The 16,929-nt window shown below is 38.8% G+C and overlaps 1 protein-coding gene across 9 annotated transcripts in view; it reads right to left on the reverse strand.

Moving 5' to 3' along the window:
- Nucleotides 1-16,929, reverse strand: part of MIER1 (MIER1 transcriptional regulator) — a 42,290-nt gene that overhangs the window by 5,391 nt on the left and 19,970 nt on the right. For 8 of the 9 annotated variants that reach the window (XM_074831787.1, XM_074831788.1, XM_074831784.1 and 5 more), the window contains 8 exons: nt 11,966-12,133; nt 9,267-9,399; nt 7,064-7,128; nt 6,668-6,740; nt 3,306-3,457; nt 2,684-2,765; nt 1,280-1,374; nt 644-771 (listed from right to left, as the gene is read on the reverse strand). In XM_074831787.1, coding sequence (XP_074687888.1) covers nt 644-771; nt 1,280-1,374; nt 2,684-2,765; nt 3,306-3,457; nt 6,668-6,740; nt 7,064-7,128; nt 9,267-9,399; nt 11,966-12,133 — 896 coding nt within the window. Of the gene's footprint in view, nt 1-643; nt 772-1,279; nt 1,375-2,683; nt 2,766-3,305; nt 3,458-6,667; nt 6,741-7,063; nt 7,129-9,266; nt 9,400-11,965; nt 12,134-16,146; nt 16,419-16,929 lie in introns of those variants that run through there. The other variant, XM_074831791.1, reaches the window with a different exon arrangement.

The following is a 16,929-nucleotide window of genomic DNA, read 5'->3' on the forward strand; positions in this document are numbered from 1 at the left end:
CCAGGAACAAATGAGAAATAAAAATAAGAGTAAAAAGACTTGGAAAAAGTCAGTGGAAAGAGTGGGATACTAAAATCATAGTATTGGAATGAAGGGCAGAAGAATATGTTGGCTCACTTGCTCCAATTTGAGGGAGGAGAATACAGAGCTCTGCCCAGACAGTTCCCTCTTTGCCTAGCAGAGATGTGAATGGGGACAGGAGCTACGTGCACCCAAGTACAGGGCACTGTGTTGGCCAGAATTTGTGCCAAACACCACATTTCAAGAGTGTACTGCAGCGTGTACCACAAATCCCACCTGCAAGTTGTGACTAATGCCTTTGTATGAAACATGTATTGAAAGTTAAACAAGCATTTAAAACCCCCACATATTTGCAGAAATGTTACATTTGTGAAACATTTAAACAGAAAACAAACTAAATTAAATAGCCGTTCAGTGCAAATTATTGGTCTTATTCCACATAAATGTATTTTAGAAATTACATTATACGCACTAGTAAGCTTTTCTTACACCTTGGCTGTTTTCCTGCTGCAAATTGGGACTGTGGAATCCCTCGGTTGTCATACCATTTCAGATTAGAGTGGTATAAAATAAAGACTTAGATCCAACATGTAAAAGCACATAAAAATAATGCACGTCTTACGTTACGCCAGGATGAAGATTGTATTTCTTCTTTCCAAATCGGGTCTGCTGCGCAAAGAAATCATAACGCTCTGATTTCTTCCACATGTAATAAAATGCTACACACTCACCAACTGATCTTGTTCGTACCTAGGAAATATGTGCCATGCAAGTTTTGATGAATTTAAATACATTTTTGGCAAAAAGCTACCATTTAAATCAAAAGGTGTGAAATTCAAAGTCAACGCTTCTTTATAGAACACAGGAGATAGCGGAAACTATTGACTCAAAATTTCAGAGACCCAGAAATTGAAATGCAAAATTTAATAGTGTTTCAAAGAATACTGAATATATTGTGTGCAACAGCTTCAGGAGGAATGTTCAAGCCTGTTTCACCAGTCTACTCAAGACCAGAGTAAGGCTCTAGGCGTGCAGATCTTCCTGAATGTACGCACAGCAGGATTTTTGTACTTTTGTGAACTTTGTGTTCACAGCCACAGTTAGAGAAGAGTCTGGACTTTGAGAAATCAATTTGGACATACGTGCAGTAAAAATTATTAGAAGTAAATATAGTCATTTGTGAAGGAAATTGAGGATAAGAATGCATTTACAATTACGTTGCTTTAAAAAAAAAACTACACTTAAAATCAGTGTTTACCTTATTTGCCTGAATCACATGGAAATCCTTGCCATAGACTTTCAGCCCTTGTTCAAAGTTTCTACATTCTTCTTCTGTCCAAACAGATAATTCTTCTACAGCAAGGAAATGCAGGAAAGAAAATACTTAACAAAAAAGCATACGGCCAATGAAAGAAAACTTAAGTGACAGAAAACATACATGGTATTCAAATTTCTTACACCGTCTGCTGACTAAATGAGAACCACCTCCAGGAATTTCACTTACTAGTACAAAAATGAAAATTCTCCCTTTGGGTGACTAGGTGGGATATTTGCCTGCCTGAAGTCAGTAGGAGCTGTTAGAAACGGTCAGTAACTCCAGCCCTGCCGCACGGGGGAAGTAACTAAACAGCAGGAAGAGGAAGAAGGGCTTAGAAACTTGGTCTCACCAGGTATCCTTCAAGCCAGGACACAGCACCAAGGAGTTCATGCTATGGACTCAAACTGGTTGCTGGTATTTGGAAGAAGCAGGGGAAAAGGAATGAGGAATGAGATCTCCTTTACTGCTGGTAAGAGCCAGCAATGATAGGCTGTTAATCCCAGCCAGGTAGAATCAGAAACTGCACTGCTCACACCGTTGGGTGGGGAATCTTGGCCCACTGAAGCCAGAATAAACCCCTAATAACTTTCAGCCACACTTCTAAGAACTTAATACAATTTGGCCTTATTGATTCTTAAGGTCACAAATAAAAAAGGTTTAAAATAGTGGGAGAACAAACTAATCTTCTCTATTTGATCGTTCTCGTCTCGTGATTTGCACAGTAAACTCTGGAGAAGCCACAGGTTTGAAAGCAGAACCAACAGATCAATGTGCATGGAAAATAACTTGTGCCCTCTCTTAGTTTCTTGTTCCTTTGAGTATAAAGATCAATACCAAACCAGGAAATGCTTAAAGCTCCAAAAGCATCTTTAAGACCAGGGTCTTTTCACTGTTATACTTTGTTAAACAAAAGGTTTAGATGCTCATTCTCCTTTACTCAGAATTGTGAATTATTTAATTTTATTTCATGTTTGTTCCATTATCTTTGAGAACTGAAAAGGTCTAGAAGAACAAGGAACAAAATGCCCAAGAAATGCACAACTCAGTCGCTAAGAAGTCATTTTAAATTTTAACTTGTTATTCGAGTCACAGATATAAATATCAAGCTCTACTGACGGGAAGTTAATCTGCACGCCCTCTTTGATCATGTACCTGTTTATATTACATCTGCTAATGCAACCTTCAGCTGAGAGACTGAAATTTAAATGAGCACTGATATGTACAGCTTACACGCCGCCAAGCTCTAATAAAATTTCTCAGTCTGCTGACAGCAAACCGCAATACCTGTGTAACAAATAAAAAGAGAATTCAACATTAGAAACTTAACTTTCAGTGTATGCTCACCTCTGGCTGCTTTTACATTAAATCTCAGCCTTCGTAATGATTCTTCAGTATCAAAATTGCACTTAACCAGTTCATACAATGCCTGAAAAGATAAAAAGACACACGTTTAACATTCTTGATACCACCAGATTTATGTTGTGCCACAGAAGCGTACTTAGTAAATCACTAATACCCATTAAGAAAAGATTAAAAATAAACTCTTTGAATGAATGTAATATAATTTAAGACAGCACAAAGATATATTTCCTATGTTTAAATTTAGACCCAGGCAAAGAATTTTAACATTTTCATCCAGTGCATAAATTTGTAAAATTGATGGGCTTTTTTTGTATGAATTAAAAAATAACTATGCATCCATATAGCTTTAAAAAAACCTGTAACTGAAAGAACAGAATTCATTCATACACCATTATTTATATATAAAATAATGCACTTACACATAAAGCAACATTAAGCCCAAGTTAACAGTTTAATATTTGTGGAGAGGCAAAAACCCCATCATATTTCCATTTCCAAAAGGAACAATAAAGCTGTTTCAAACACAATTTTAATTCTTGGAATAAAATAAAGGGGTAATTCATTCTGTAATATTAAAATACAAATCCTAATTATTCTTATATACCTGCTCATTGTCTTTAATATGTGATCCTTCAGGAATTGCATCTAGGCCTTTCTCATCACCCGTACGCCTTGATGCTTCATTTAGGAACTCGATCACTTTATCTTCTGGTAAGAAGTCAGGATTCCACAGCAGCTGGTCATCGTTTTCATACACTAAATTAACCACAGGAAAAAGACAAGCAAGCTAAAACAACAATATGGAAGTTTATTCTCTCTTATAAAGCTAGTGATTATGAAACCTTGGAAGATCACTAGAGCACCAACATTAATGCAGAACACACCTAAGGACAGGGGAAAAGATCCAAACGATTAGGATCCTATACCTTATACTGTCTTCACATCTCTGGCATAATCTGTGCTCTAGATTCTGGCACCCGTTTAGGAAACTCCAGAAACTCCACCTTCCTTGTTCTCCTCCTGAAACCGCTTAAATCACGAGGTAGCAGCACTACCCAACACAGCCCCTGAACAATCCACCTAGGCACGCCTCTTCCCTAAGCACGCAGTCTTGCCCATGGCAGCCAGCAGGCATGGAAAACTATTTCAGAAAACAATTGTATCTGTTTTCTTGCAAGATGATTAGGATCAGTCACATAAACCCAAAAAGCACACCACCAAAAATGGTGGTAAAAACACTACCAGGTGTCTGGACCGCTAAATGTAAAAGTCTTGGCTTTTGGCAAAAGCCAGCAACAAGGTCCACTACTTGCACCCAGATGCCAGACATTCTGAAGTCAAGCAGCTCCTGAAAGAAAACTTTGCTAAGACCTTCCTACTTCCAAGAAATACTTTCTAAAACAAAATCATTCAGGTAAAGATCCCTGAATTTTAATACTATCAAATCTGTTTTCTCAGAGCTTTTGCATGGGCTTTCAGACCAGGGAAGCCACAGTAAACTGAAATGAATGGGAAAAACATGGCCAAATGATATAACCTCTGAATTATCTCCCATTTTTATTTTGAAGAGTCCACAAGCTTTGCAGGATTAAAAAAACTAGTATAGCAAAATAAAGTAAAATTCAGGTTATTAAAAAAACTAGAATCAGGAAAGTATCCGGACCTTGCTTGTGGCCTAGTCACAATGAAAGATAACCTTACAAAAACCAGCAAGAAAGTAACTTTTAACATTGATTCCATTAGATTGGTGAGGACCTTTGACAAGAGAAAGGAGCAAACACTTGGGAAAGCGTGGTCGCTGCAGGAAGACACAGCAGCATTGTGCAGGTGGAAAGGTCAGAGTGGTGGCTAGATGCATCTCTACTTGAAAAAAATTATTTTTAACATGAAAGTAGACTACAGATAAGAAAATCAAACTGGTAAGAAAAATTATTAAGTGTCTTGCAAAGAAAGACAGCTTCATTTCACGAACAATACGCTCTTTGGAAACAGCTCCCAACAATTTTCTGGGAGCTTTTTGTTTCAAAGGCTAGTCCTAATCTGATGTTTGGTTGCTCATTTAAGAAAAAGATTCTAGGTATCTTGGGATACAAACTCCAGTAGGAGCAACAATTCATTTCAGGAGGTAACTGGTAATCAGTTCTAAACCACCCTTAATGATGCCAGCTAATTACACTGCAATGTTTACGAATGACAGGGGTCAGTAAGTCTCAAAGCAGCTTCAGCACCTTTCAGTTTTCAGAGCTATCCTTTGATTTTCAAGTCCAAGCCTTCTGAAAACATATCTTTTAAATTTGCATATTTTTTGTAACCTGAAATTGTTTAGTAGCAGCTAATTTGGTCTCCAGGCATACTTCTCAGAGGGCTGTAATTAGCTCAGTGTAGATTACATGGTTGCTCCTTCCTCCCAACAGCGTGTCAGAACACATCCTGAAAAGCAATTCTTACGAGTACCAGCATTTTTGTGCTTTTGGTTACAGGACTGGATACGAAAGGACTAGCCTTCCTAGTGTTTGGGAATTTTACAGTTAGAATTTCCCCTTCATTAGAGAACAAATAAGATGATGGGATATGTACGTGGAAGTAATAAATACAGAGTCTCAGACATTTATTTTTCAACTTTTTAAGCTTCATTAATATTCCAGTGGGAGTCCTGTCAAATATTACATCCAAAACACAGCAGAAAGGAACGAAATGGCAGAAGACATAAAACCCCACTGGTAAATAAAACTAGAATAGCCCTAGCATGATTAGCGAAAATTTAACTCTTCCCCTCAACAGTTTTTGCCCATGACGTAGGTTCTCTGTTCTGCAAAGAGTAGTGTGCAGGACTATGAAGAACTGTTTTATATAGGTTACTGCAATGCACAAAGCAGCTATATCTTTTTTATTATCGAAGGCCAGAAGCCATTTAGAGCTGAGTAAATACCAGGAAAAGCAGGTGACCAGCAAAGCATAATTTACTGCATCTCAATATATAGTTCAAGCTCTATTTTCAGACAGAAGCAGGGAAGTGTGCAAAAAGCAGCCTCTTCACAGATAAAAAGCAGGTGTTTTCTAATTTGCCATTTTGAATTTTTAATGGAAGCTGCTGGCTTCTCACGTAGTTTTAAATTACATTCTCTTCAACCTCTCTGGCTATGAAGTCCAGAGCTGACAGAACGTGTCAGCTTCCGTGTGAGCCTGCTCCCACTCAACAGTAGGACTGATGCTCTTTTTAGACCGTTCCTAGTTAGATCAGGCTACGGCGTAGCTACCACAACCTGGAGCTCGAAGCAAGACAGCAGCTACTACTTGAGCATATACTCATATTCTAGGAAGGGCCCCAGTTTTGTGCTGCTTACTATAAAAACTTACATGAAACTACGAAAGAGGCAGTCTCATAGTGACCAGCAGTGTAAACAAATTCATAGTAATGGGCTGAATGAGTGGGAAAATTTGCTTCTTTTAAGCTCACAGCTGGGTTTAAACTTGGTCTACCCTTCTGACTTGATTATATTGACAGCATACAGCCAAAGGCTCTGGGGGAAAAAAACCCAAAAGTAGAAGAAGAGGTTCTTTAATACCGATTGAAGAGTATAAAATGTGAAAATCAAAGCTGCTGGTACCGTTTTGCTTCTTTTAACGTGTTAATCCAATTCCAGCAACATGATTTCTTTATTATCTATTTTGTTTTACATAAACTAAATCTACTAGGTGAAGAGGTTAACATAAGCTACATAGAAAGCTTGTGTACATTACCAAATTAGAATACAAGGCTGGCAATATTATCTTTCTTTTCCCCTTCCAAGACTCAAGGTCTGATGGTGAAGTACAGGGTGAACTACAGTTTGACAAGACGGTTCTATTTTTCACTTAAAGGAGCTCTTTTATTTTGCAAGACACGACATCAATCAAATCTTTTCTTTCTCCCTACCGGAAAATAAACTGAAACACAGCCATAATGGTAATAGTGCTAAGTCTCACCTTTTTCATTCTCTTTGTATTTGCATGTGCCAGCTGGAATTTCAGCTTGAAACATAGAGCCCACCATGATTTCCTGTTTTGAAATAACAGAAACAAGAAGTTAAGCAACCACAGCTGTGATGTATTTTGGTAGCAAACAAGAGAATGACCACATCTTTTTTTTTACCCCCTAAAACTTTCATTGTTCAAAATCTAAAAATACAGTTAACAGGCACTATATGGAAATGTATTTTTGACTATCTGGGGAGATCTAGAACACTTTTAACTATCAAAACTCTTTTATTTATGGGGAAAAAATGGAGAGGGTTTGGGTGATCTATAGAGCTCAGTTACTAGGTAACAGATCAACTCATTATTCATGAAATACAGGCTTTTTTAACAGCCCTTAGTATTTACCTTTTTCCAGTCTTCTGAGGGAATATAATCTTCATCTTCTTCAGATTCCTCTTCTATTTCACTGTCTACAAGGAATTGTTCAAACGTTTATACAGAATGAGCTGTGACATGGCCTGGCACGTCCGAGCCAGCTCCTGGTAGCACGGGTGACCGGGGGACACGAGCCCAGGCTCTCACCCCACCAGCCTCCAGCCGCTCGACAGCCCCGCTCTGCCTCGCTGCCATCTTATCTAACACCCCACAAGTGCAAATGGCAGTTTTAGTGACAGTACTACGTGGTTCAGTATTGACAGCTTTAAAAAATAACCCACCCAACGTTCACATTTAGAATGGATTAAGATACACAACAGGCTCTGAAAAGTTAAGGCACCAATGAATACATCCATCAGTTTTACTACTACCTAATTAAAATTTCCTTTCCCTCACCCAGCTTTGAAGCAGTAGAGATGATCCACATCCAAATTTACTACAAACAGCTACTTTCTGAAAGTATTTCTATATGTATTTTCAGCATCCACATGTGGGTTTCAACACCATTTTCAATGAGCTCCTAGCTCAGTTACTGCTGGTTTTTTCCCTTACAGCAGCTGTCACTGAATTTAAGGTAGACTACAGCACAAGGTGTGAGAAATCTGCAAGCGTGCTTTTCTCAGCCTTACTGGGATTTAGTAGGCTTGGATGTACTGCTCAGAGATGCACAGCAGCATTTAAAATAGATTATTTCGGATAAGGACTGACAAAAATTTTAAGCTCTTTATGATATAGGCTAGTTGCCTTTCACAATGTACTGAAAGCAACTGCAATATCTGGTTTATGTATAGCATGCCATAATAGCAGCACTAAAATTATTAGTATATTAAATTACATTCTGTACACAGCTGAACACTGTAAAAAAAACAAAACCTAATGCAATACACTTGCATTACGCTAATGTAATGTTTAAAAAATAGAGTTCATTTAAGATATTTGCAATCCTCTGCACAGCTACGTGCTGAGGCTCCTTGGCATTTTTGGATTAAAATAAACTACGGATTAGAAAACTGCATTTCTACAATGTCATGGCTAATAAGTATCAAGTATAAGGTATCCTGAGGAACCTTTGCTTTAACTTTTGTTTGTTAAAACACAGAGCAGTAGGAATTCAAACACTGGCGACAGCCACTTCCATCAAAGAAGGGTAAAATATCTGTTGTCCAAATGGCCCTGCTGATAGCACAATACTAAAAGGTTCAGATCCCATTAAGTAGGATTGCCATAGAAATAAGAGTTGTCTAAAGGGACAGCTACATAACACTAGCTCAGCAGTCTCAAACGGATGCGAACCCGATTTTTAAACAAAACAAGAGAGAAAATAATCAGTCCACAACGCTGGCAGCAGTATCAAATGTGGAATTCTTGAAGCAAATTTTCTTCATCATTGTGTCCCCCTTTGTTATTACAGGTTTAACAATCTATTGGCCTTTTTCAGATTTCATTGCTTTTGTTTTCTGCACTAGCCATCTTGAAGAAAGCTGGGGTTCTATTTCTAGTTCATGTCAGTTTTTACTTTTTCCTTCAGTTGGACTCTCACCTTCTTTGAACGAGCACACAGCCCCGTGTCACCAGGCCTTGCCATGATAATCACACACTGTGCAGCAATTACCTAGCTGGAACAGTGCATTTCCTACTTACAAATATTTTCACCTATGTCTTTAGTGTGAACTGGCAGCTGAAACTACGATGGTAAGGTAATACCACACTAAACAGTCATTTACTGCACCTGCTCTCCATGTACAAGAACATTTTTCTGAAGGGCACATCTATACAAACCAGTCTGCAGGACCATAAACTGGGCTGTTACAGCACTCCGAGTAGTGTCATGAAAGGATTTACACTGTCTGAAAGCCTGCTTTTTCAAAACTGTAGAAATTTAATTTTTTCCACAAAATTAATCCTTTCTTTTCAGAAAAGAGACTATTTACTGTCCTTATACAGAGTCCCTTATCTGCAGAGAAGATTTAGCATTCAGCTAAAACCAGGGCTTTTTTGCCTATTATTTTGAGCACGATGACACTCAAGAGCAATGTTATGAAAGAGAACAAGCAAATGTTTATAGGTATCAACGTGCATATTTCAGAAACAGAACACTATGTTAACTAGAGCTGTTCTTAACCGAAGGTCAATCATACTGAGATTACTGTGCTTAGTACTAAACTGTACATACTTGTATCAAAATATTTACATCGACGAGGGCGAATTATCTCCTGTGGATCTTGAGAAGCAACAGATGGTGCTGGGTCATCATTAGATGACTGTGTCTCATCTTCCTGACCTGATGAATCTTTTATGATCTCCTCCTTAAATATAAAAAAGCAAACAAGAAATCAGCTATCCCTTGTATGTGACAAACACCGTTTTGGCAACATTTTTTCCAAAATTCTCAATATATTGAACCCAAATATCTTTTATCTGACTTGAAGTGACTGTACAGATTGTGGCCTGTCCAGACTGAGCCACAATAAATGTATAACACATCATACTATTTATCGACCAGGATTTCAAACAGATCAATCTAACACCCAGACTCTAACATACAAATCAGAAATATGAACCACAATTATTTATCGCACCTAGTTTTTTTAAATCAGTCAAGCAAATCCTTGTGGTTTTAATTTAATTTCATTTAACCTTAAATTTTATTTTGGTCTTTAAAACCCTTCCTCATGAATTTTCCATAAAAAGGGGAAAAATTATTTACTGGCTATATTTTTCTCAATCAAATGGAAATCATAGCATAGTTCAGGTTGGAAGGGACCTTAAAGTTCCAACCCCTCTGCCCCAGGCAGGGACACCTTCCACTAAACCTGGTTGCTCAAAGCCCTGTCCAACCCAGCCTTGAACCCTTCCAGGGAGGGGGCCTCTCATAAAAATTAATGTCAGTAGTATAGTTCAACCCCACAGGAATAGTATTAACAGTAGACTCGAGTATGTACATTGAGTCACTAAAAGATCAAAAACAGAATAAGTTTCTTTATTAGAAGATAAACAGCAACAACTATGGGAATTACTACAGTTAAGGAAAAATTAAAATGGTAAAGGTTAAAAAAAATACTAGTGTTTTCTATTTCAATGCATGTTGTCAGTACCTTTCATGTGTTTTATGACCATGCTGTAAGCACTCATACTTGCTAGTTCTAACACAGAAGCTTTAGGCAGAGCACATCTTTATGTCTACCTTTACCAGCAACCAGAGTATTATCACATGTGCAGCTTAAAGCAGATTAAAAATAGAAAATAGCTAAGTGCAGTGTAGCTAAATAAGCTGTAGAAAGATGAGCACTTGCAGAGAAAGCTTGAATGATTTATAAAATTATTCCACCCCCACAGATGTATTTTACTGCCTCTCTGCTAAGAGCATACAAGCATTTCAGAGCTCTCATTCTCGTACCCCGAGGCAAATGATCGTAACAGGTTAGCTAGCTCTCTTGTGCCTAGTCCTCCCCACCACCTTTGTTCCAGTCTTGCTAAACCTGGGCTAGATTAGGCTAAACCACGGACTGTGTTTGCGGTGCCAGACTGGGAATTCCTGCTGCTGACGGGCAGGAGGAACACACTGGCTTCTGCAGCACGCTACAGAGGGTTAGTGCCCCACAGAGGGACAAAGGTGACTCCTCCTGCTGCTAACAGCAGTGACAGACACTGAGATTTTATCTATTTAAGAGAAAAGATAGGCAGTATCTTAAATCAGCTCCTGAGAATGCAGGAGATGGACGCTGGGTCAGGAAGTAATTAAGAAGCAAGGACATGAGAAGGAAGTGAGACTTGAGGAACACCACCATGCACAACAAAATAAACCACTTCTGTGTCTTATTTTAATTTTGCATACTTCATGTTATATAAGTTTCTCCCCCTCTCCAGCTTCCTGAACCTTTTCCGATGTAATATAACTATGTATCTTTCTTCTTTATGAACTATTCAACCCATATAAATAGCAATCTTTTACAGCATCTGTCAAGGGAGCTTGTAAATCCCAAGAACTTCATTTTCTAAATCAGATATATCATTCTTCATCTCTCTGTTCCATTCCAGAGATTCTAAAATGGGTGAGATATCAAAAAACCAAAATGCATCCTTTTTAAAGCCAGATTAGATAATGCAACTTCCATTAATGCCTGAGCTTTTTGTTACTGACAATACAAAGGGTTTCATATTTTAATGGAATTCAGGATGCAACTCTGAATACCACCGGTAATGGAGAAACTACAGCTGTGCCCATCACAGGGCACAATTGTTACAAATATGTATGACATACACAAGTAGAAAAGACCTTTCTAAAATCATAAAATTTATTTTAAGAGCACATAGAATGGGATTTTAAAGATGCTAAGTTCAAAACTATACATTTTGCAAAGATACTTGAAGCATTAGATCCAGCTGACAATTTAAGTACAACCAGGGCTGCCAGGCTGAAAAAATGCAATTTAAAATGGTAAAGCTAGAAAACTTGCAGCAATCTCCAATACTCAGAGACACATTTTATTCAATTCCACACTTCACTGCTCAGCTTTTCATCCTGAAACAGGTATTCAGCCATATCTATAAAGGTGTCTTCAGGCATTTAAAACCTCAGTTTTGAAGTCAGACTATTTCTGAAGGACAATTACAATCCCTTCTTACATGATGCTATATGCATACGTGTACTCTAATTGGCCTCAGCAACAGTCTGGAAAGATACAGATGAAATTAAGAGCAATAAAGAGAAATATAGATGCGTAATTAAGAACAAACATTAGAGTTCAGCACACAAAGCATCTGAAATCAATTATATTACAAATTACTTCTGCTGTGATCTGGTGTCTTGAGTGGTTGTCTAGTACAGAATGACTGTATGAAAATCAGTTTCAAATTAGTGTAGACACTTACTTTGTTTTCACCACTACAGCCACTGTTGTCATCATTATCAACATCATCATCATCTTCTCCCTCCTCCTCTTCCTCTTCCTCATCTTCATCGTCATCATCTTCTTGGAGTGGAATGGTACCATCATAGCCATAACGGCTAAGTAGCTCCTGGATTGGCATATCACTTTCCTGATAAACATCCAAACAAAGTTTGAGATTTTAACAAAAATATCTCACGTCCCACATCTGCTCTACAGCTCAACAGTGTGCACTTTAAACATAACACAGCAAAAACGGAGCGATGATGATCACACATACTAAGAATGGCCACTCCAAAACGAACGGACAGTCAAAATTCGAAGTTTCAGCTCCTAAGAAAAATGTGTGGGTTTTTATGCAGAGGAACTTTTAATTTCCCAATCCTTTCTAAATTTACAGCAGACATCATGCACCAACAACCTGTCAAAGCCATAAAGCTCATTAAAAGGGCACCAAAGGGCAATATGCCCCACCCTGCCCTCGGTACCTGTCTACTACTATTTTACCAAAACACAAGCACTGCAACGTGGCAGATTACGTCTGGTTATGTCATACCCCTTCAGTACACAGAGCAGACACACTCCTTATTGGAATATATATTGGTATTCCCTTTACTGTCCAAAAACTACCTGAAAAAAATGTAGTAATTTGTACATATTTGTGGAAAAAACAGCTAAAATGTGCACCAGCAGCGACTGCTTCACACAGACAGCGAAGATATTGACAGTTTTTGCAGGCAGGAATTTATCCAAGCGCAAGGCAGTGATTTCTGCAGTGTCTCCAAGAATTCAGCAGAATAAGGACCAGAACTTGCAGTGCCTGGCTTGAACATGGAATTAAATCTTCGTGTGGGGAGTTGTGCTACAGGGACAATTCCACACAGTTCTACAACCCTGGCTTTGAATACAAAATTACACCAAAAATGCACCTCCCTGTCTCTCTGTACCTCTCCCCCTCTCTGGGCAAAACAAAAAATGAGGGGTTGGAGCGGGGTGAGGGATCCCTGATATTCAGGATCACCTGATATCCAGGTAAAGATAGTAGCAATGTTTACAGATTTATATACATTTTAAGCTAGCTGCCTACAAAACCATTCATAGTTGGAACCAAATCTGCTAAAATACGCGCACATTTAAAAATCCTTGTATTTAGCATGCTGGTCCACTCTGAAGAGACATTTTAAATGATACGGTCGGTTCTCAAATGTAGTGGCTCCCAAACTGTTATCAGCAGCATTCACTTTATTAATAAAAAATATTAACTGCTGGGTCCGCAAATTACTTACTTTATTACTTTTAATACCTTAGCATCCAGCCTTCAGGGGCAGCATATGGCATCCCTAATGAAATTTTTCAAAGCAGAAACTTTCAGAGAGCATTTTAAAATGATCTCGCTCACAAGATCAAATCCTCTGTTTATTACTTAGAGGTGTCTGCTTGCTCTAAATATTTCTTCTTAGTATGCAATGTACATCTTGGCTGATAATCAGATTTTTTTAGTTATCGACTGACCTTAGACTTCCTCTAATGAACTCCTACCCTAAGGGCCTTCACTGATCATCACATTTCTAGTTTCTGGAAACATACTAACACCAATTACAAGAAGCAAGTGTAGTTAGTTCTCTGTGTAAAAATAAAGAGTAACAGAGGGGTTACCAGTACTCCTTGTCTGTGTATTTTATTTTACTTGGAAGAACTCAGCCATTCTACCACTTATTGGTCTACTCTTTGGTGAAGCTATATACACAGTAGATGCACACCACATGGTGTCCTCACCTTCCCTCTTGACTTCTTGGTCCCTATTGTATCATTTTATAGAAAAAACTCTTAGAAGAGGGGAATTCATATTTTATTGACACAGACAACATGACAGGACTGTGATCTTAATTAAAACCCGACAGCATAGATATCAGAAAAATCCTATTCATAATTATCCAAATAAATGTTCCCCAGGACATTTTGGAAAGTAATATACTTTCCTTAAGCGCTCCTCACCACTACCCCATTTGTAGATACAGACTGAGAATTACAAAGAACTTGTACTGCAATTTGTAGGTATGTGTGAACCATGTAACAGGTGTATTACTTACTATATATTCCCTAGGAAAGTGGATTGTATTTACAACATTTTTCTTAGGTAGAGCCTCTGAACTTCAAATAGTCCATTACAATTCAAAAAGCTCCAAGGGCCAGCAGCTCTCCCAGACAGAACACAAATTGTGATTTTTGTACTGCTTCAGGATATTGCAAAAACAGGAAAAGTTAAAAAAGTAACAAGGATTATCGAAGACATAGAAATTTCTGATGTGGAAGATGCTTAATAACAAGAAATGGATTATAACTCATGCGTCTGGAGTAGAGGTAAGTGAGGGGGAGTGATATAACAGAGAACTATCATGAGCAGCACAGAGAAGGTAATTATAAATGACTGTACACTCTTCTAATTGAAGAGCTCAGGGGCAACCACTGAAATGAACACAGAATAGGTCTGAAAAACCAAACATGCTTCTCACACTACATGAACTGTGCAACATTGCCACATGCCTCGTGGACACCAACTTCACAGAGGTCAAAAATCAAACGGACAAATCCACAGGAGGTGGCAAAATAAGACTGAGAGACAGCATTACAGACAAAGAGACAGCATCTTTTTCATACGTGCCTGAACTGCACCCTGCTAGAGGCTGGGAGAGTATTTGGGAGAAACACTGCATGCTTCCAGGTATAATTCTCTCATTTAAAGACAAGAGGATGCTGGTGCATAACCCTAAGAAAACCCAAGAGCCCTCCCTGAAAAGGGGGACCCCGAAAGGAGAAACCAAGTGATTATATGAAACAACAAATGGAAAAATGGAGGGAGTTACAGGCTTAAAAATCTGTAAGTAATGCAGGGAGGCACCACACGCAGCACCCTGGCAATGCTCCCCACTTCCTCGAGGCACGCAGGAGGCCAGCACACACCCCCCAGCAGTGCTCTGCCCAGAGACGGGGCAGCACGAAGGTGAAGAACCAGCCCTCACGCTCCTCAAATCCTCCACGCCACGCTCCCTCCAGCTGATGCTTTGTACACCCAGCTTAGCTGAGAGTAGGAGGATGTTGAGTTTCTGCACCCTGATGGAGCCTGGTCATCTATTATTTCCAAGACTGAGTGTGAATGCAGTTTCCTACTACCAAAATTATGCTGCCAAGTTTCCTGCCTTTTGGAAAACTGCAGCGCCAGCGTATGCCCGGGATGCTGAGGGATGTGCCTCCTCCCAGGCACACCTTCCTGAGTGCTCTCTCGGGCTGCTGAAGAAGGAATACTGGTTAGCCAGGACTTTGGTCAGATCTGGTATAGATGCTCCTACACATGAAAATTGTATTCCTGAATACATGTCTGGATATGATCAAGGATAGTCTGCTCCACCACCTTGCAGGCAGCTCTCCTGCTCAAGAAAAATTCTTACCTTTCAAGAAATACCACAAAGAGCCACCAAATCCAATATTTCTGATTCCCTTCAAGTACTGTTCTGCTCTCAGAAAACTCTATTTTTTCCTATATCAGAGCAGCATAGAGGGTGCCTTCAGGCCTCTAGACACAGATATGATACTGCCACTCAGACAAAAGCGTATACACGTACTTGCACAGAGAAATGCAGGATGCTACTCAACCACAAGTGCTAACGCATTACAGATTCATCAGAGTTTCAACCAATGAGATCCTCGCCCTCAGAGGAAGGTGCAATTTTTATGACACTCAGGAGTTAAACCATTAAAGTTCAAAAATTCTTTTGCGAAACCTGACTGCCACCTCCTCTCTGAAGGAGCCAAACTAGTAAATCAGGCTGGAGAAAATCTGAAATAACACATGTAAATGTCAGGGGAAAGAAAAACAGGAGAGCACTTGTCTTGACAATAAGTTTGAGATTTAGATTGCCTATCATCCATGACTGAAAAAAAAGAGATAAAAGCAAGCCTTGATGTGTGGTCTGCTATCCCACAACTAGAAGTAGCCACAGGTCTCCAGCAAGATCCTGCTGGTGTGGAAACATGTGAAACTCTGTAAAAGCCTGACCTGCAACACACGTACACACTGACCACAAGGTCTCTGCCAGTCTGTAAAAGCATCCCGCAGAGAAGAGCAGCACACGGAGCGGTGTGAACCTGAGTTATACCACTGCTCACCGTCCTGATCACACCAGAGCTGACACAGGGAGAAATCACACTCTTGCAGCCCAACAACCAAGGGATGAGGGAATAAACTGATGGCTGAAATAGTTATAAACAAAGCACTGTAATGTGGTGATAGAATTACACAACCAGATGTTGACTCTTCACAAAATATGAGGGGAAAAAACACAGTTTCAACTTAAAAACCACATGACATACATGTGGAGCTCCATTTCTCACTTAACCTAGATGAAGCATATTTAGATTCACAAACTATTTATTTATCTCTATGTTTACCATTTAATATCAAACCTGAAATTACCAGAAAGAAATTATCATTTACACCCGAAATGTAGATTAAATGCACTAAATTAATTTAAAGTCATATTGGCATAATCACTTACGCTAAATAGAATTTGTACAGCGAATATGCATCTGAGAATCATTAATGATCTGTTCTTTTCAGCCTTTTCAGCCAGTGAGGTCACAGACAATATCTAAATTACTCTGCATTTATAAAGAACCTAGTTTGTAATTTAAGAATATTATTCCTGTCTGAGAAGTAGTTTAAGACAATACATAAGTGACAGCATAACTTCAAAATGCCAAATAAATCTTATATGCAATTATTTCAGAAGATACACATTTTAAGATTTATTTATCACTATTAACAATAATTGTGAGTTCTGATCCCAGCTCTGCTGACAACTCTTTGCTTTGAGCAAATCATTTCAGCCACATCTCCATTTCCTCTGTCTTAAAAATGGAGACACTCCTATATGCGCCACTAAAGTATTA

This window comes from Strix aluco, chromosome 8 (assembly GCF_031877795.1).
Source record: "Strix aluco isolate bStrAlu1 chromosome 8, bStrAlu1.hap1, whole genome shotgun sequence".
NCBI lineage: Eukaryota > Metazoa > Chordata > Aves > Strigiformes > Strigidae > Strix > Strix aluco.